The sequence below is a fragment of the Phasianus colchicus genome, chromosome 12, assembly GCF_987193195.1.
Source record: "Phasianus colchicus chromosome 12, bPhaCol1.hap1.1, whole genome shotgun sequence".
In the NCBI taxonomy this organism is placed as follows: domain Eukaryota; kingdom Metazoa; phylum Chordata; class Aves; order Galliformes; family Phasianidae; genus Phasianus; species Phasianus colchicus.
This window is the reverse complement of record NC_143447.1, coordinates 18,020,569-18,038,876: the sequence shown is the minus strand read 5'-3', so window position 1 is coordinate 18,038,876 and position 18,308 is coordinate 18,020,569. Positions and strand designations below refer to the sequence as shown.

The 18,308-nt window shown below is 48.9% G+C and overlaps 2 protein-coding genes across 5 annotated transcripts in view; both read left to right on the top strand.

Annotated features, from left to right (window-relative positions):
• Positions 1-96: 96 nt before the first annotated feature.
• On the top strand, positions 97-12,852 carry SELENOS (selenoprotein S). 2 transcript variants are annotated; one of them, XM_031587817.2, is made up of 7 exons: positions 97-255; positions 454-588; positions 2,759-2,865; positions 3,752-3,841; positions 3,939-4,017; positions 4,445-4,503; positions 6,204-12,852. In XM_031587817.2, the coding sequence occupies exons 1-6, from the start codon at positions 168-170 to the stop codon at positions 4,456-4,458; spliced, it is 513 nt and encodes a 170-aa protein (XP_031443677.1). In that variant the 5' UTR covers positions 97-167; the 3' UTR covers positions 4,459-4,503; positions 6,204-12,852. The 2 variants fall into 2 exon arrangements, with proteins under 2 accessions (XP_031443677.1, XP_031443676.2); XM_031587816.2 differs by lacking the exon at positions 4,445-4,503 and having other exon boundaries at positions 6,204-7,145.
• A 2,076-nt stretch (positions 12,853-14,928) lies between these two features.
• Positions 14,929-18,308, top strand: part of CHSY1 (chondroitin sulfate synthase 1) — a 60,778-nt gene continuing 57,398 nt past the window's right edge. For 2 of the 3 annotated variants that reach the window (XM_090149119.1, XM_090149117.1), the window contains exon 1: positions 17,539-18,288. Coding sequence is in view for 1 of the 3 variants with exons in the window: in XM_031587807.2 (XP_031443667.2) it covers positions 14,944-15,236 (293 nt within the window). In the remaining 2 variants the exon portion in view is untranslated. Of the gene's footprint in view, positions 15,237-17,538; positions 18,289-18,308 lie in introns of those variants that run through there. The other variant, XM_031587807.2, reaches the window with a different exon arrangement.

Sequence of the window (18,308 nt, the reverse complement as noted above, 5' to 3'; positions counted from 1 at the left end):
GTTCCGCCATTGGTCACTTCCCCTTTTCCTTCTTCTCATTGGTCTACGCGGCCGCGATGTCATCCGTTTCGTTTCCTGATTGGCTCTCCGTCCGCGAGGCGGCAGAGGACGAGGAGGGCGGTGATTGGCGGCGGGGCGGCTCCCGGACGTGAGGCGGCAGCAGGGCCATGGAGCTCGGGGACCGCGGCGGGGCCGGGCCCGGCCCGGGGAAACCGGCGCTGGAACGGGAAGGCCTCGAGCTGCTGCAGCACACGGGTGGGGCTGGGGGTGGGGACGGGGAGCGGCGGGGTTTGGGGGCGAGGGGAGCGGGTGAGAACTGGGAGCGAGGCGGGGGGAGCCGGGCCTCGGGGGCGGCGGCGGCGTGAGGCGCCGGGCTCGGAGCCGCGTTGTCCGTCCTTGGGCGGCGTCGGTCCGTGCCGACGGGCTGCGAACGACGCGTCGTTCCCCTCCCAGTGGGCGCCCTGCTGTCGAGCTACGGCTGGTACATCCTCCTGGCCTGCGTCGCCGTCTATCTCATCGTCCAGAAGATATCCCCGCGATGGAGGGTGGTGCCCAGCAGCCAGCGAGGAGCAGCTGGAGCAGACATAGGTTTGTACGGCTCTGCGCGTGGTGATCGTGGTGATCGGCCTCTGGGTGCCCGCGGGGGCTGCTCAGCTGTCTGACAGCTGCTCGGTTCCACGCGTGCAGAATATTGCTTCGTGGCAGCGAGGAGCTGTTCAGGTGCTCTGCAGCGGGGGATTTTAGCACTGAGGGATACTTAGGAGCCCTCGTTACAAGAAATAGTCTGGGCTGTGTCTGCGGAAGGGCAGCGAAGCTGTGAAGGAGCACAGTCTTATGGAGAGCAGCTCAGGGAACTGGGATGCGTCTGTCTGGAGTAAAGGAGGCTGAGGGGGATCCTTATTGCTTTCTGCTGCTCCTTGCGAGGAGGGTGTGGTGAGCGGAGGGGTTCAGCCTCTGCTCCCAGGTAACAGCGATGGGATGAGAGGTGAAGTTCTTAAATTGCACCAGAGGTTGGATATTAGGAAAAAAAGCAGTGATGCGTTGGCACAGGCTGCCCAGGGAGGTGGTGAAGTCACTGTCCATGGAGGTGTTCAAGAGCTGTGGAGATGTGGCACTGAGGGACGTGGTCAGTGGGATGGGTTTGGGTTGTCTTGGGCTTGGTGATCTTAGGGGTCTTTTCCAACCTTAACGAGTCTATGATTGCAAGGCCTGCAAAATTGTACAGATCTTGTTGAATAGCAACGATAAGGAAACGTTAAACCAAGAGAAATGCCTCTAAAAAGTCTGTATTGCGATGGGATTGTGGCACGAAGTAATGAGGCTGGGAGAAAAGGAGCAGGGCAGTGCAGAGCAAGGGAATAACTGCTCTGACAGTGCAGGATTTTAGAGAGCCATGTGCTTTAAAGGAGCTGTGGTCAAGTATAAAAATAAAAGAGAATTCTCAAAGAAAAACAATAGCTAAAAGTTTGAAAAAAGCCAAACTTTTGGTTAATATTCATTGTCTCTGAATTATTCCTTCACAATTCCTGCTCCATTAGGATTGTGTACATTTGGGGTGTATCTGCCTCTTGCTTGTGTTGCCCTTTAAGTGTGGCAAAGGTTGAAAATCTTACAGGGTTACAATCTTGCCTCTCTTGAAGACTTGCTGCTGTAAATCGTGGCCTTTACTTATGGATCTACTGAAAGAAGTGATTGGCACTAATACCTCTGGCATGCTGGCCTCAGAAAATGTTACTTATACGTCTTTATTCTATTGATGGTCTTTTGCATTTATTTGGTTTAATTGCCAGATCTGCCTATAAAACAAAATTCCTGAAACTACGTAAATTTTTTTTTCACATTCATCGTTGGATGGTAACAAACACATAAGGAGCCAAACAAATGTTAGAGATACTTCAATAACTGGGAAAAAAAGAAAAAGGTAATATTTACCTTTTGGGTAGCATTTTTCTTTTAACTTCTTCATAGAATCATAGAATGGCCTGGGTTGAAAAGGAGCACAATGCTCGTCCAGTTCCAACCTCCCTGCTATGTGCAGGTCACCAACCAGCAGCCCAGGCTGCCCAGAGCCACATCCAGCCTGGCCTTGAATGCCTGCAGGGATGGGGCATCCACATCTCCTTGGGCAACCTGTTCCAGTGCCTCACCACCCTCTGACTGAAAAGGCCAATCTTGTAAAGACCAGTGATGAAGAGAGGTGGTTTCTTAATGTAGATTTCCTGAGGCTGACAGTTTTCTGTTGAGATATGTTTGACATTTGTGAGTAATTTCTCTGCTGATGGAGCATGTTAAATCTGCCACTGCTTTGCTGCTGTAACCCAAGCAGCAGTTCCAAGAAGGAGGAGGAGTGGATGTGGGCTGATTGCCTTCTGCTTCTGCATCAAACAAGTTCTGTGGATAAAAATGGAATTCCTGTGAAGCATGGATGATATTTCTGAAGTTACTTGTATTGAGCAAATACTTCAGAAATAGAAGCAAATATCCTAGAAGCTCGGATGTTAATTTTGCATGCGTTTGTTCCATCAGTGTCCATGTTTGTTAAAAGCCCATTAAAGTAATTGCTCTAAAAATATTCAAATATGAAATTTAAATCAGCATATGAGTTACTGTAAAAATCAGCTGCAAACTGAACTTGAGCTGTGATTTTCTGTGGAGCTGCTGCAGTGAGAGATGTGTGCCTTTGCTTATTATGGTTCTTTCAGGATACCATTTAGAGTCTATTTTGAACTGCTTTGCAAACTCTCTGACTATTCCCTAGAGCCTGACATGGTGGTAAGAAGACAAGAAGCTTTGCTGGCATCTCGCCTCAGGATGCAAGAGGAGCTGAATGCACAAGCAGAAAGATACAAAGAAAAACAAAGACAGGTAACTGGAGAGCATTTCTTTCTTTAACTCACTAACTTGTCATCAGGTGCTTTGCTGTTGTTGTAGAAAGCTGTATAGCATTCCAGATACCAGAAGAATGGGATATCTCTGCTGGAATGGGGATGGTGGGATTCTTCTCCCTCTTTCACCTGATCTGCTTTTCATATGGCTTGATGCACTCTGTGATAACAGGCATTAGGGATCATGATGGCCATTTGGGGTACTTGTATGATGTGTTGACCTGAGGTCCTCCTGCTCTTAGTTAATTAGAGTGGTTGATATGTTTAGTGTTTTGCTCTTTCTTGAAGTGATTAATGCTTCTCTGCAACAATTTGTTTGGCTGAAACGCTTTGGGCCTTGCTATCTTGGAGTTGTAAATCAGTGTAGAAAAGTGGATGTGATCAGCAAAACAGGAATATTGCTCATTAATCCTCGTTCTTTGATCTTTGCTTTTGCAATCAGCTACGAATCAGATTTCAGCTTATAGCTGACACTTCAAGAAGTGTAGCTGGCTATCTTGCTAATTTGAAAAGCACCTTTTCCTTTGTAGAACCCTTCACTGTGCATCCAGTGAGCATCAGATGCAATACTTAGTCCTTTTCATAGACTGATGATCTAAGCTTGCCACTCAGTTTTATTGTACCTTCAAGCATCAAGGTGTTGGAACAAGCTGCAGTCCCAATCTGTATGTACTGGGGAAGGAGAGGTTGCTATTCTGTCCTTGGGAAAGCTTGAGCATTTAAAAAGTCAATGCTTCTGTAAGCTGAGATACTGCATCAGGTAAAGATGGATCCAGTGGCTTTTGTTTATCCTGTTGTAGTGTTTCTGTAGCAATGGCAATTCTGTTCATTCTAAAATCTTAGTCTGATGTGTCCTCGTTTCTCAGCTTGAAGAACAGAAGCGAAGGCAGAAGATAGAAATGTGGGAAAGTATGCAAGAAGGAAAAAGTTATAAAGGAAACCTGAAACTGAGTCAGGTAACAGCTGTGTTGTTAATCAGGTTACGTGCATGTAATTAGATTAGCTGAAGTTCACTTTGACTGAATTCTGAATAATATTTGCTTTTGTGAACAGCAAGAAGCAGAATCTGGTGCCTCCACCTCATCAGCAGTCCCAAAATCTAAACCAAACAAGAAGCCCTTGCGAGGAGGTGGTAAGTATGAAACCCTTGAGGTGTTCTGATCTCGAGACAGAGCTGCGTGTAGCTCAGTGTACAGCTCATGTTGCTGTGTACAAAGCCATTATATAATTACCCATCATTTTTCTCTTATTCAAGGAGAAAACAAAATGTGCCTTACAAGTAAGTTCCTTGCTCTACCCACTTAGCTCTACCTGCTTGTGGTCTGTTTAAACTTTGGGCAGAACAGCAGGGAGCTCCCTCGTGCTTTTCCCCAGGGAGAGCCAAGCATTTTGGCCATAACTCACTGAGATTGTTGTGACTAAAACTACAGGTTCTTGCAGTACTTCTGGGACTCCTCCTTCACTGTTTGAAAGTCATATAATTTAATTTAGTCTGTCCTTCAGTCACCTGCAATAATAATTAAGTGTAAGAAGAAAATATCTTACTTTCTATTACGTAGATTCCGTCAATTGAAACATTTCATTAAGAAGAATGTGACCTTGTTTATCAGGTGTTGAGGTAACAACTATTGGATATACAAATCCTGCTGATCCACAGAATTGCTACCAACTCTGCAAGCCACCATTACTGTCTTACCACTAAGCTTAATGTCAACCACTGAAATTTGTCTTGATGGATTAATTAATTGTTGTCTGTAGCCTTAAATCCTCCACATAAGGATCACTGCTGTAAATCAGCTGTGCAGCTGCTCTCCTTTCTCTCCTCTTGGCCTAACAACTTTTGCTATACCCGCAATTGTTAATTTGTTTATTGTATTTTAATTATGATTTTTCCATAGTGGATTGGATTATACAGACAAACCTGAGTTGCAACAAGCTAAAAGGGAAATGCACTTAGGGTGCAGGAGTGGGTAAATTATATGATTGAATGTATTGAACCCTATGATCCTTGATTAAAGAATATTATACCTCAGTAGCAGTTCAGTGCTGAGAAGTTCTGCTTTGAGTATCCATACCAACAGCTGCTGGCAACGTTTGAAGGAACTGTCTGATAAATTGATTCATCCTATTATATGCAGTTGAGTGTCTGCTACTGTCCAGTATCTTTTGTAACTCTTGCACAGAATGTTGACCAGTACAGGGAATGAGAAATGCATGCTTTCCCTTAGCACATGTTTCCTTCATGTGCTAGGAAACATGACTGGGGCAGCTGGGCTGAGGCATCCTTCCAGATGCTACCTGTCCTAGTTTCAGCCAAAGCAGAATCTTGGCTCAACTAACAGATTACAGAATTAGAGGACTCTGATCTCCTCGTGAGTTAGCTAAGGATGAAGTGAAAGAACCATCTGTACTGTTCAGCTGCTGAATTAAGCTAGAAAGCAGAACTCAGCTAGTATGAGAAAAACAAACTTTAAAGACTCCTGAAGTATCAGAAAGACAGGTTGCTTTGAAACCTGCTTGTTAGCAAGGCTAGGAGCAGGCTTCCCACTTTCTTTTTCTTTACCTTGTACTGAGTGAAGATATTTGCCACGTCGTATCTTTCCAAGTACTTCCTCATAAAATGAAGTTGCCTATAGCTGTGGCAGGAGGAGGTTCAACTGAAATGGCTGTTTGCCTCATTGCACACACTTGCCTTTTCTTATTCATTTAAAAACACTTCTTACAGTATTGGTGAGTTTTTGACCTTTAGAATATTCCATGCAGGACTGGAATAAAAGATTATTTGAAGATGGTGCAGAGTTGGAACAGGTTGTCCAAGGTTGTGGATGCCCATCCCTGGAGGCATTCAAGGCCAGGCTGGATGTGGCTCTGGGCAGCCTGGGCTGCTGGTTGGCAGCCCTGCACGTAGCAGGGGGTTGAAACTGGATGAGCATTGTGGTCCTTTTCAACCCAGGCCATTCTATGATTATTTTATGTCCTTAGCTGTTAGGGCTCTTGGAGGACAGATAAATCCTTACTGTTCTACTGCAACTGCAGAGCACCATTAAGGCTTTAATGCAGACTTAGAGGAATTAAGTGGCAATTAATTTCAATTTGATTTAATGGTCTTTAACGACTTTTACCGTTGGCACTGTAAAATAAACCTTCTCAAGCTTGGATAATTTCTCAGCTTTCATTTTCCTCATTTTTTCCTTGAATTGCTCTCTGTGCAGTAAGGTGCAAATAATTGTGAAATTTAATTGTGGCATTCCACGCGTGTTGGCAAATTCGTGTTGGATGTGACTGCTAATATGGTGGATTTCTCATCTGTCCTTCCAGGCTATAACCCCCTGACTGGAGAAGGAGGTGGAACTTGTTCCTGGAGACCAGGCCGTAGGGGCCCCTCTGCAGGTGGATGAGGCTAACCTGCCTGGGGTCCCTTCAGCTTAACCACTGTCTGCCTGCCTACAGTTTGCCTGTCACACTGACTCCTTTGGGATTTGTTTGAGCACAGGTGTTAACACAGATTTACACCATTTCTGAATATTAACAGCAGCTACACGAGAAAAATATCTGATCCTCTTAGAGAGGATGAAGGAAGAAATAATGTCAGTATAATTAGTCGCTTTGTTTTCTCTTTAGTGAGAAAGCAGTCTCCAGCCAGGATGGTCATTTGTGGTTGTGAGAGCTGGGTTCTATGGCTGACCATCCAGAAGTCTGGCCTCAAATAAATCAGTGTCTAGACCTCAGTTTAAAATGAGGGGATTCGCCAACCTTAGGCACGTGTAATGGGATTTGCTGTGTTTGGCTGGAAGATATATGGGAGGGAAGAATATTACCATTGGCAGACAGGTCCAATTTTAGAAGGAGGGACTTTGAGGAAACTGACAGATGTGTTGGGTTTGCACCAGAAGCTCCTTATTGTGGAAGAGTCTCTGTGACAAGCAGCTTTGTATGATGTTTTCCTTATAAATGGTAAACAAACCAATGAGGATGACTGATGCTAGACAGCAGATGAGGGTTTCTTGCTCTTCTTTTTTTTTTTTTTTTTCAATTGCTTTGTAAAAATGATACAATTAAATATAATTGCAAACAAATAATGAATCTAGTATTTACAATCTTGTGGTTTTCTACAGCATCTTTTTATATGGAAGGCATATGTTCCAGTGCAATGAATGTGGATAAAGTGGAATGCTGATTGTATATGTGTGTAAAGCAAAACATGTGAGATCAAATGAAATCGTTTTCATTTGGTTATCTCCACAAACAACAGCTGTTTTGTTGGTTTGTTTTTAAGTGATTCCTTTGTTTTTTAACCATTTTGTTTTCCCTAGGTGTTCTGTGTTCCAAATGGTGCTTTCTAGGAGAATCACCTTCAGGTTAAGACCAAATCAAATTTCCTTAGGAAGTGGAACTCCCCATTCCCTTCCCCACCTCCAGTGATTGTGACGTGGGTAGGCTGGGTTAGTAGCTGTTAGGCACTTCATCCACAGCTGAATTTAAATGAAGAAAATAGACAACAAAGACTTTTGCTCTTAGCAGACCTGGGGGATCCTTTCCAAATTGCTGTTAACAAATACAGTCTGAGGAGGAGAGTATTCACAAGCATGGTCAGCTTGGACATGGTCAGCACTTTAAAAGGGGAAAGAGCAGCCCGGCCTGCACTGAGCCCCGTGTGGTGCCTTGTTTCCTGGCAGCAGGACTGCACACAGCTTTAGCCGTATGGTATCAGGGTTACACCTTGGGAATGCAAGGAACTTACTGTTCTGTTTTCTGTGCTGAAGGTGTCTCACAATGTGAATTGTTAGTCTGGCTGCATGGCTGTCCTGAATGGCCCTGCTGGATCCTGATGTGTGTTCTTACCTCACTGTCAGCTTGTCTAGCATGTAAGCTGGTTTGGTTTGTTGTGTTTTTTCTCCCTGAAAAGGGCCTATGATCACCAAATGTGTAACATGAGAGACTGTAAGGGATCAGTAAGAGAAGCATATGGGGTCTTCATCCTTCTGACATATCCAGCAACATGGACAGAAAATAAAGTTGCAATCGGTCATCGTAAGGATGCTTTTTCAACCCCCCCCCCCAATCCTCCTGTTACTCTCTCTGACACAAATGCAAAAGATGACTAAAATCCAGGCTGTCCTTGATGAAGAGTGAATTACCTCCTGTCTGTGTGTGTCTGACTGCTGAATTTGTATGTAGGCATTATGTTTGTATCAGTATCTTGTTAGTATAGTGTAGGGCTTCTTGAGAACTTGCTTCTAAATGCTTCTGCTTGGAATGCTTTGTCTGTGTGATTGCTAGCTTTGAATACACTGTGTGTAGATACTGTTTCCTCACCTGATCCATGTTTCTGTTGGCTGTAAATAACAGCAGCATCTTGCTGCTAAGTTTTCAAGTTGCCAGCTAACAAAATGGAAGAAGGAGGAACCTTTTACTCCAGACCTACAGGTGTGTGTTGTAACACATTTAGAAGATGAAGTGAAAGGCTATTAATGGAAATGAGTTTTTTCATTTCCTGACTTCTGTACATTTTGATACTTAAATTTTCATTATTGTAACAGAGTGCAGTGTGTAACCTCAGGTTTTCATCTACATTAAAACGAAAACGGAAGCAGGGAAAGATTTTCAAGATTTTCATCAGTAAAGACAACTGAGTTATCTTACTTGTGCCCATGGCAAACTCCTTCCCCTTGAGTTTGGGGAAACAAGTAACAGTCTTGGTGTTGTCTTCAGAAAAGCATCCAGGGGAGATTGCTGTCTTAGAGATATAGAATTCTTTGTGTTGATGAAATGGTGAAGATGGGTTGTTTTAGTTCAGTAAAAACATCTAAAGGAATAAATAAGCAGGTCTGAACTGAGCATATGCTAATCTTTCACTGTCTTGAGTTTTGCTTCTGGCTAGGACTGGGGTTATGGATTTCTGCCCAACTCTAAGATGTGGAGACGTATCCAAAGAGCACAGTGACTTTCATATTTCTTGAAACTTCATTTTTCTCTCTCCTTATCCCTCCCCCAACTTGCAAGTCCTTACATTTTTCATGATCAGATGCTTCAAAGCTACTGAACAGAGTGGGAGGAAGGACCTCAGTTTGTAAAACCTCTGCCTCATGAATTATGCAAACAGACAGAAGGGTTTTTTTCTTTGACTTCAAATAGAAGGTTCTGCCTTGACCACAAACAAGTCTGGTTGCTTGTTGCCTTGTAGCTGTTGAGTGAAGCATGCACAAAACATTCGGTGAAAGTGAACTCACTCGTAAATCTGTTGTTCCTACTTTGGTATGAAGTCCCAAGAACTTGCCATTATGAAAGATATATTAGAAAGCCTTCAGGAGAATTCTTTTTTCTTTCTTTCTTTTTTTTTTAACAGCGGATTTGCAAGAAGCCTCTTACTCTACTGATGCTGATGTTCTGGAAACATCTTCAACTGGAAGAAACTAGATAATGAGCTTAGAGCTGATACAGTGGAGTTAAAATGCTGCTTATCGTGATACTTAACAGCTGAACAGCAATCTGTCTTGAGTATTGAAGTGTCCTAAGGCAAGCAACTAACTTTGGTGGCACGAAAACATCCTGAAAATGGTAGTTGCTTGAGGAATACAGATAGGCTGGTTTTCATGGCCTTTCAGATGGGTGATATGCTGGAGAAACTTAAAGTTGCAGGTGAGGTCTAATCTGTGCAGAGTTCTATTAAATATTCACCAACAAATGCTGAGTCTTGGAATTGAACAAAAACCAAATCACTTAAAATTTATTTGGATTTACTGAGGCCTTTCAAAAATGTTATGACCTGAGGAAAAGCTTGAAAGAGCTTGTATTGCATTGCATGCTTAATGGTTAGCAACAACAAAAGGCGTTTCTTACATGAGCTGTTTTTGATAGTGGGCAGCAGAAGGTGGACTCGAGGAGGTGAGGGCAAACAGCAAATCTGTGAGCAGAGCTGCTGCCAGGCATCCCACCGTGTTATCCAAACGTCATGTGAATGACAATGGTTGCTTTACTCCTTTCTGTGGAGAACTGCAGTTCCAGCAGAGGCTGAACGCAGGTGTGTAATGACTGCTAACGGATATTTCATTGTGATTTATAAAGATGTGTACTATTCTGACCCTAAGCTCCGTATCTCATGGAACTAGGCTGTTCTGCTGCTACTCTGTGCCTTGAGCCTGGGTCCTTGCACTGTGCTGGTTCTGACTCACGTGCTTGGATTGGGTTGGTTTGTCTTTGAACCATGCTACCAGTTTAATTCATGCCTTCATGCACTCAGTGAGGATGTTCCCATCTCTGGCAGTGGCATTTTATTCAGGACTGGCTGCACAGCTGCTCATATCTCTGCATCAGATCAGATCCACCCTGTGAAAGATCTTTGATGTTGTCCAGGCTGCAAAGCAACACCGTTAGCCAAGAGTGGGGCACAGCGTGCTTCTGTCCATGCTATCACTGAACACTAAAACCATGCAAATCCCAACTGTAAAAAAAAAAAAATCAATCTCAACTTGAGTAGGCTGAAGATGTGGGTTTATTTTTTTTTTTCCCCTTTTTGGAATGGATGCTTAGCTTTTGGAACAGCTCTGCAACCACAAAGGAAGAGCACACGGCTGCTGGCTGGGCGGCGTCCTGGCTCTGCTGCACTGCTGTATAGCTGGAGTTGTGTGAGCTTCCAGCCCAGCTGTTCCAGTGCTGGCACACAGCCTGCCTGTATTGCCAGCTCCAGAGCCAGCATCTTCCAAAACCTCCCTGAGTTTTTTTATAAAGCAGTCAATGACTGCAATGGAATAGGTCTCCTCAGATGAGTTTTGGGGCTGACCCACATGCAAACACGTGTTTTATTGCAGATTTCTGTTGTGATGGGCTGGCAGATATGCAGGCTCTGCTCTGATTCATCTGACTTCTGATGGCTTTAGTTTTGAAATGCGTGCCTGCTATAAGGCATTTTCAGCACAGAGCAAAATGTGCAGTGATAAATGAATACTTTCATTCCTTCTTCTGTCTCTGCCACAGTTTACAAACCGAGATTCTTCCTGTGTGCTACGTAATGAGCTATTATGCTGGAAGGGCAGCAGCGACCAAACGTGGGAGCTGCACTGCGGTGCTGGGCCGTGGGATGGCAATGTTGTCCTGGCTTGAGAGCAAGCAGCAGCTGGTGACATTTTTCTGTCCCTTGAACGTGTGCCTTTGGAGTGATTCAGCTGAGAGGAGAAATGAGGATTGGTCTGTGTCAAGGGATGGGATGAAAAAGTGGGTGCTGGAACTGGGGCAGGAGTTTCTGCATCATTCAGGAAAATGCAGTGCTGCTGGAAATACCGTGACAAAGACAAATGCTGCTGGTTGCCCAGCTAGATTTTTTCCATCGTGAGTCTGTTACCTTGAACATATGAAGTATGCTCATTTTCCAGTGTCTGGGTAGATTTTACAGTATCGGTTTAAGTACTGGAACATTAATAATTAAAGCTGCTGGAGTACTGGGAAACTAGTTTGTTCCTTAAGTATGATTTTAAAATATGTTAAAAGATGCATAGGGTAGAAGGCACATCCTGTAAGCGGGCTCATGACTGTGGATGTGTTGGCAATCAAAACTGATGGGGAAAAAAAATTATGCAGTGCAAGACAGTGTCTCTTTCCTATATAGGGTAATGTCCTCTACGTGGAAGAAACTTCTTCCTGTTCTGCTCCTTTATTCTAAAGGGATGGCATCTATACTGCATGCATTCAGAACAGTTTGCTGCTTCAAGTGCGTGGCTTTTTCTTCATTTAAAAATAAGATTACTGTTTTGTTCATCTGATTTGGAGTCCAAACTGCACGGGTCTGTCGAGGGGGCTCTCCCTGTTAGTGTGTGTGTTAATCTCAGTGGGATGGGAGCTCGGAGCTGTGCTGCATGCAGGCGGTGTGCATCCTCTTCAGACTCGAGAGAGCCCTCACAATATTTCCTCGAGCAATCCCACAAAATCTGCATGCAGAATAGAAAACACGCTGCATAGAAATTGGCGTGTTTGTGCTTGTATGCACCTTTACAGTAGGAGGATACCTCACCTTTTATTTTATGCTAGCAATAATGCATAGCATCAAATATTTGTTAGGACTATAAGAGCTGTGCTAAGAGGGGAAAGCACTTAGATGTGGCGATGTGGAGGGCTGCGTGGCTGTGTGCTGCCTGGCAGGACGTGGCTGTGCTGAGAGCTGTGGCTCTTCAGATGTGCTCCTGCAGTGATGATTCCCCCTGCAGCGTCCTTCGAGGTGAAGCAGTTCCTGACCCCTGGCAGTGCTGAAGCCCCATGCAGGATGCTCGCAGGACGTCTCGCCCTGGCAGCACGCCCCAGACATACTTGGTTACGGCTTCTGTAAGCCTCAGACAACAGGGCAGCAATGTTCCTTCAGGTAGAGGCTGAAGCCTGCACGTGGGTGGCATTAATGTACCTGCCTGGAAGAAGGAGGGCAGCCAGCCTCCTGCTGCATTGTGAGGCTTGGCTTTGCTCACCACCCATACAGCTGCTGCTCAGCCTTTTAGCTGGCAATGTGATGCACACAACTGCATTGCTCGCAGATCTGTGACAGTAGGAGGGCTGAGTGTATGTGCTCTCATGGGGTGTAGATGGCACTGGGACGTGTGCTTTTCCTCTACCCAAAGTGGGAATGTGCCAGAATAAACCCCAGGACAGTGGAAGCAGCGTGGCAGAGCAGCGCTCGCACCTCACATGCGAGCTGGGTTGGGTTTAACTCCACTCTGTGGAGTGAATTGGTGTCCCGCTGTGGTCCTGGCTGGCTAACAGCAGGCTCCCAAAGGGCTGTCCTACCTGCTCTGAAGGCAGTGTAAGGAGAATGCTGGCTGCCTCTCCTCGCTGCTCCTCGCTTCATCGTTTCCATGTGTGCTGAAGTTGCACGAAGTTTTCAGTTCTGATGACTAACTCCTTTTCTTCATGGGAAGAAGCCAGCTGACAGCTCCACTGCCCCAACCCTCCTTTTTTATTGCCTTTTAACCACACTAGCTCTGCCTTTTCCTGCAATTCATAGGCCGCAGCATCTTTCCCTTGAATCAGGAGATTTTTCCTGCTGATCTGGAGCACGCTGAGGGTAATCCTGCTCCTGCTCACAAACTTGCCACATCTCCCTCTCTTGGAAAGGAGCAGAGGCCTTTTTATTTTAGCTTGAACATCTGTCATTTTCCCATGCTTTAGGACCTGATGACTGTGGGGAGGAAGCAGTGGAGAGAGGGGAGAAGCAGAGTTGGGTGAGGCTCCTTTTAAGGAAGTTTTCCAAGGGGGAATAACAAATCTAGAGTGGCACAGGCTGAGGGTAGCTCCAGGAGAAAGAGATCAGGTCAACAACAGTTGGAAATAGCAGCAAAGCATTGTAAATCCTGGGGCATAGCAGAGAATTACACTTCCCCCCCCACTTTCCCTGCCTTCTGCCTTTTAGTTCTGCTTTTCTTCCTTTTCCCACAAACACGTCACACAATACCGCCGTGTTCCTCTTGTTGGTAACTAAAAGCAGACCTGCTTTTCTTTTTATTTGCTACCATTTCTTCTCCAGTTTCTATTTTATTTTTGCTTAATACAACAATCGTTACGACACTTGTATTTATTGCTGCTGAGCTCGTTGGTGCTGACCTCGCTATCAGGCTTGTGCTATCACAGGAGCAATAAAGCCACTTACAAGCATTCTTTTTCAAATGTACCATCATTTGTCAGATAACTGGTTCGTAGCATTACCTGCTGTTTCCCAGAAATGTGGCACTTACTGTAGAAAGACCATAAAAACCCATCCTACGTGCCTGTTTGTGTCAGGAAAGGCTGGTTTGGTGCTGCCTTTCACAATGCTCCTTGCTCAATAACAGGCTGCCATATGCTGAGACTTTCGTCTGAGCTTGTCGTGGATGACACCGCAATATAAATAACTTCTTTTATAAGATGCAAAGGGAAAGACTGGCAATTGGAGATGCAAAGCTGCGTAGGAAGTGGAAGAAACCACAGTGATAAGTGGGTGGGCAGGGGGCTGGACTAGATGTATTGCTTCTGTTAAGGCTGGAGGTTTTTTTCCTTTAAAATGTCAAGGCTCGGAGGCTGCAGTGTTTGAAGCTGAAGCTCTCTGTAGATGAAATGCACGTGGAGAGTTAGCGTGGGCAAAGAAAAAGGAAACGCTTCACCCTGTTGAGCAGTCATTACGGCCTCAGGATGGAAATAGCCTGACCTATTTCTGGGGGCTTTAATTAGCAAGGTGGGGAAGGTGAAGCTGCTCGTGCCCGCGTTTCCCCCTGGCAGCACAGCGGGGTTGAATGCAGCAGCACCAAGCAAAGCTGGGGCTGCAGGGCTGTGTCCCAGCGTGTGGGCAGAGCTGGTGTCCATCTGTGCTAAACTGAGAAGTGGGAACTTGTGGCCGTGAGCTGCGTGTCTGCAGGAAGGGATGCTCGCGCTGGGGCTGCCGCCTGTCCCGGCTGCGGATGGTCCCCGAGAGGCTCCGGGCTGAGGCTCCCAGCCCCGGCTCCTGTGCCGGGCTCTGGGATCTCAGCGCCGGGTGCTGCCCTGAGGTTCGGGATTCAGCCCCGGCTCCGGCCCTGCGCTCAGCGTCTGCTCCCTCGGTGCCGGCTTCGGCCCCGCTCTCTCTCTCGCTCTGCCGCCTCAGTCCCGGTCCCCCCTGCGGTCCCTACGCCGCCCGTGGCGGTCCCCGCGCCCCCGCCCCGCCCCGGCTCCGCACCCCGAGGTCCCGAGTTCGAGACTCCCCTCGGCACCCCGACTCGCCCCCGCCCGTCGCTGCGGGGCGGCGCCTCCCTCAGCCCCGCTCCGCTCCGCTCCAATCCGCGCCGCCTCCGTCCCCCTCCTCACCCCCGCCCGCCGCCCCTCTCCGGGCGGGGCCAGCGGCGCCGGGCAGCGCGCGGCGCGGGGCCGCACACGGCGCCTGTGCCGAGGGGCAGGGCCGGGAGGCGGGCGCCCCCTTCCCTCCGCTTCCCGTCCCTTCCCCTTCCCCCCATGGCGGCGCTGGGCGGCACGGCGCGGCTGGCGGCGGCGGCGGCGGCGCAGCGCGGGGCGGCGGCGGCGCTGTGAGGAGGCGCAGCGCGGGGCCTGGGCCTGCCGGGCGGGCGGGCGCCGGGCTATGGCGGGCCGCGGCCGCCGCGCCTGGCTCAGCGTGCTGCTGGGGCTGGTGCTGGGCTTCGTGCTCGCCTCGCGGCTCGTCCTGCCCCGCGCCTCCGAGCTGGCGGCGGCGGCGCGGCCCCGTCGGAGCCGCCCGTTGGGGTGCCGCCCGCCGCCGGCAGCAGCCGCAGCCGCCGCCGCCCCGGTCCTCCTCCCGCAGCCGCGCCGCCCCGGTCCGCCGGCGCAGAGCTTCCTCTTCGTGGGGGTGATGACGGCGCAGAAGTACCTGAGGAGCCGCGCCGTGGCCGCGCACCGGTGAGACGGAGGGAGAGGCGGGCGGAGCTCCGCCGGGGGCCGCGCCGCGGGGACGGAGCGGCGGCCGAGGGAGGGACGGAGCCCCGCGCTGAGCCGCGCCGGTCCCTCGGGGTCCGGGCGGCCGAGGAAGTTGGGGCGCGCCGCCGGTCCGCGGGCGGCCCCGATCCGCGAGCCGGTGGCTGCGCGGAGAGCCGGCGGCGGCCACGGGAACAAAGGGTGGCGGCAGCCGCCGTGCCGGAGCGGGGAGCGGCACCGCGGGGTGGGAGCTGCGCTCCGAGCGCGGCCGTGCGCCGCTGTCACGCCCCGGTCCGCGGACCCGGAGCGGAGATGTGGCCGCGCGGAGCCCCGCCGAAACGCTGCCGTGGCCCCGGTGCCGGGCTGGGGTCGGAAAGAGTTAAGAGCTGCGTGCAGCGGGGCTCCGGGGCGCCCTGGCCCGAAAAAACGTCCCCTTCTTTTATTCCCGTGCTGGCACAAACCCCGCTCCATCGCTGGGATGCGCCCTGTCCCCCGGTTCCCTTCACATCAGCGTTAAACGTGGGGAAGTGGCTCAGTCGGGGCGGTCTGGAGCACATCGGGCACCAGAGTCGGTTTTAATGGAGCTTTAACGCCTTCTTCCAGCAGAAGATCTGTAATTAAGTTACGGAGGGTGTGTGACTGATGCTTTGAAATAGGTGAAGGAATGTGTTTCTTCAGGGTTATGAATTTTCTCTACCGCGTGGGTTGGAGCGTGCTGGGTTGCAGATCCCACGGGCTGCGCAACGGGCATTGGAGCTGTGCTGGGACACGTGGAACAGGGCTTGGGGCAGGGCTGTTTGTGTGGCAGCCATCAGCCTTGTGTCGGGGATCCCAGAAGGGGCAGTTCTCGCAGTGTGGTCTGCAGAGGGGGTTGGTTGTGGGTGTTTTCTCATTCATAGAGTCACCGAGGGTGGAAAGGACCTCTGAGATCCCCAAGCCCACCCCACCGTGCCCACTGACCGCATCACATCTACGTGGTTCTGTTGCACCTCCAGGGCTGGTGATCCCACCATCTGGGCAGTCTGTGTCAGTGCACTGCTGCTCTTTCTGAGAATAAATGTATGTCAGTGTCCAACCTGACCCTCTCCTTGCTAGGGTGGGAAATGAGAAGGGCTCTCACCCCTTGATTTGTTCTTGCTGAAAGGTGTATGGATCCAAATCTGCAACATCCGTGCACGAAATTAAATGGTTAAGGATGCAATGTAGCGGATTGAGCTCCGTCAGCCCTGGGAAGGAGGCAGAGCATCACTTTTTATTGCGCTTCTATTTTGGTTTAACCTCCAGAGGGGCTGTCAGCTCTCGGAAGGGCTGAATAATGGGGGCTCTTAGCGATGCGGTAGGGCTGAATGCATCTTCCTCCTGCCATGGGCAAAAGAAATGAGCTCATGTCCTGGTGACAGGAAGACATCTTTGGGAGAAGGTGGGGAGGGGGAGAGGAGAGGAAGACAAACCTGAAATCCTAAATGGCTTTTGATTGCCATGAAGTGTTCAAGCAGACAATCGCTGGGATTACCACATTGACAAAGCATCCTGGGGAGCTGAATCGCTGGCACGGCGCGCCCAACGGGAAGCTGCTCGCAAGGCTTTCCCGGGTGGCAGCGTGTGCGGAGCCTTGATTCGGCTGAAAGGAATTAGGGATGCAGGGGCTGAATACCTCCGCACTGCCGCGGCTCAAAGGCCATTGACAGACACTGCTGAAAGGGGCCGGAGCGGAAAGCATTCGCCGATCGGCGCTGCTGTGAATCCAGATAGGATCTGAGGAGAGGGGAAGCAATCCACTTCCTGAACATCAATCACTGCAGAATGACCACTGCAAGGCAGAGCGGCCGCTGGATTGTCAGGAGAGGCCGGCTCTTTGAAACAGTTGTGCTTTTGTAGTCTGCGAGGCAGAGAGTAAGCTTGAGATGGCCAGGTTTGCTCTGGGCACTTCTTGCCTCTGAAGCCAGGTTCCCTATGAGCAGGCTGGTAGAGTGCAGCAGCAGAAGCTGCGGTGACACATGAAAAGACATGAAAGGCAGGGAAGGAGCAGCGCAGGCAGGAGTTCAGGTACAGCGGGGGTTCAGGGAAAGTGCAGCAATAGGTTGCAATGGAGAGTTGTGCTAAAGGACGTAGAGGAAGGAGAGCATAGGGATAAGCATTCTCCCAAAAGATTGAAGCCTGCTGTCTCAGGAGCAGAAATATCAGGCAGTTAACCTTTTTTTTTTTTTAATTGCATAGCAACTGGATTTCCTGGGAAACCTGCGAGCAGAGCAGCACGAATGCAGCTGATGGCTGAGTGTTAGGGCTTGGCATCTGAGACCACGTCTGCCTCATCCACAGCACTGAGACTGCTTCATAGCTCTGTGGGAAGAGGGCCATGGGATTTCTTGGTTTGGGACGGTCCCATAGAGCCATCTGCACATGGGGCAGGAGAAGTGCCATGTATTATTGTACCTGGGCTGAACCCTTCTCCCTTGAGCATGGGGCAGAAGTGTGCCCTTGGGAGCCTGTGCCTTGAACTCTTTGGGATCTAAATACCTGAGTGCTTGGAGGAGCCTGAGTGAGAGGCAGCCAGGAGGATTTGGGACTGAAAGGCATTGGTATTATCTCTATAAGCTCCCAATAGCTGCTGCAGAAGCATAATGCCAAACACATTTTTATGCTTTTTTTTTTCTTCTTTTTATAATAAATTCAGAGCCTCTGTCTAGGCTGCTGGGTGGTATTTATTGTTTCTGGTCCTTTCTGGTTGGTGGTGAGGTAAGAGGGTGGATTGCAGTGTGTGCTCTCTTTTATCTCTTGGAAGGAGCGACTTTGAACATCACGACGGTGCTTGACGTGTTCTGGTCAGTGTGTCAGCTGTTCTGCTCATGTCACAATGCTGTGTTAGCTGCTCCTGTATCACCTGGGGCAAGCACGACGTGCTGGGCTTTCCTGGTGGTAAAAAACCACCCAAAATTTATGCAGATGTTTATAGAACAGCATGACACGCATCAAATAGGAGTATATGGTGCTAGTGCGTGGGCCAGCAGGAGAAATTAAGTCGCCTGCATACCCCAAAGTAAGCATATAGAACAGAGC

Bases quoted from the DNA above. Each gene is read 5' to 3' on its own strand.
- SELENOS (XM_031587817.2), top strand. From the start codon at position 168: ATGGAGCTCGGGGACCGCGGCGGGGCCGGGCCCGGCCCGGGGAAACCG. The intron at 589-2,758 runs GTTTGTACGGCT...ACTATTCCCTAG, and splicing joins AGCAGCTGGAGCAGACATAG to AGCCTGACATGGTGGTAAGA. The intron at 2,866-3,751 runs GTAACTGGAGAG...CTCGTTTCTCAG, and splicing joins ACAAAGAAAAACAAAGACAG to CTTGAAGAACAGAAGCGAAG.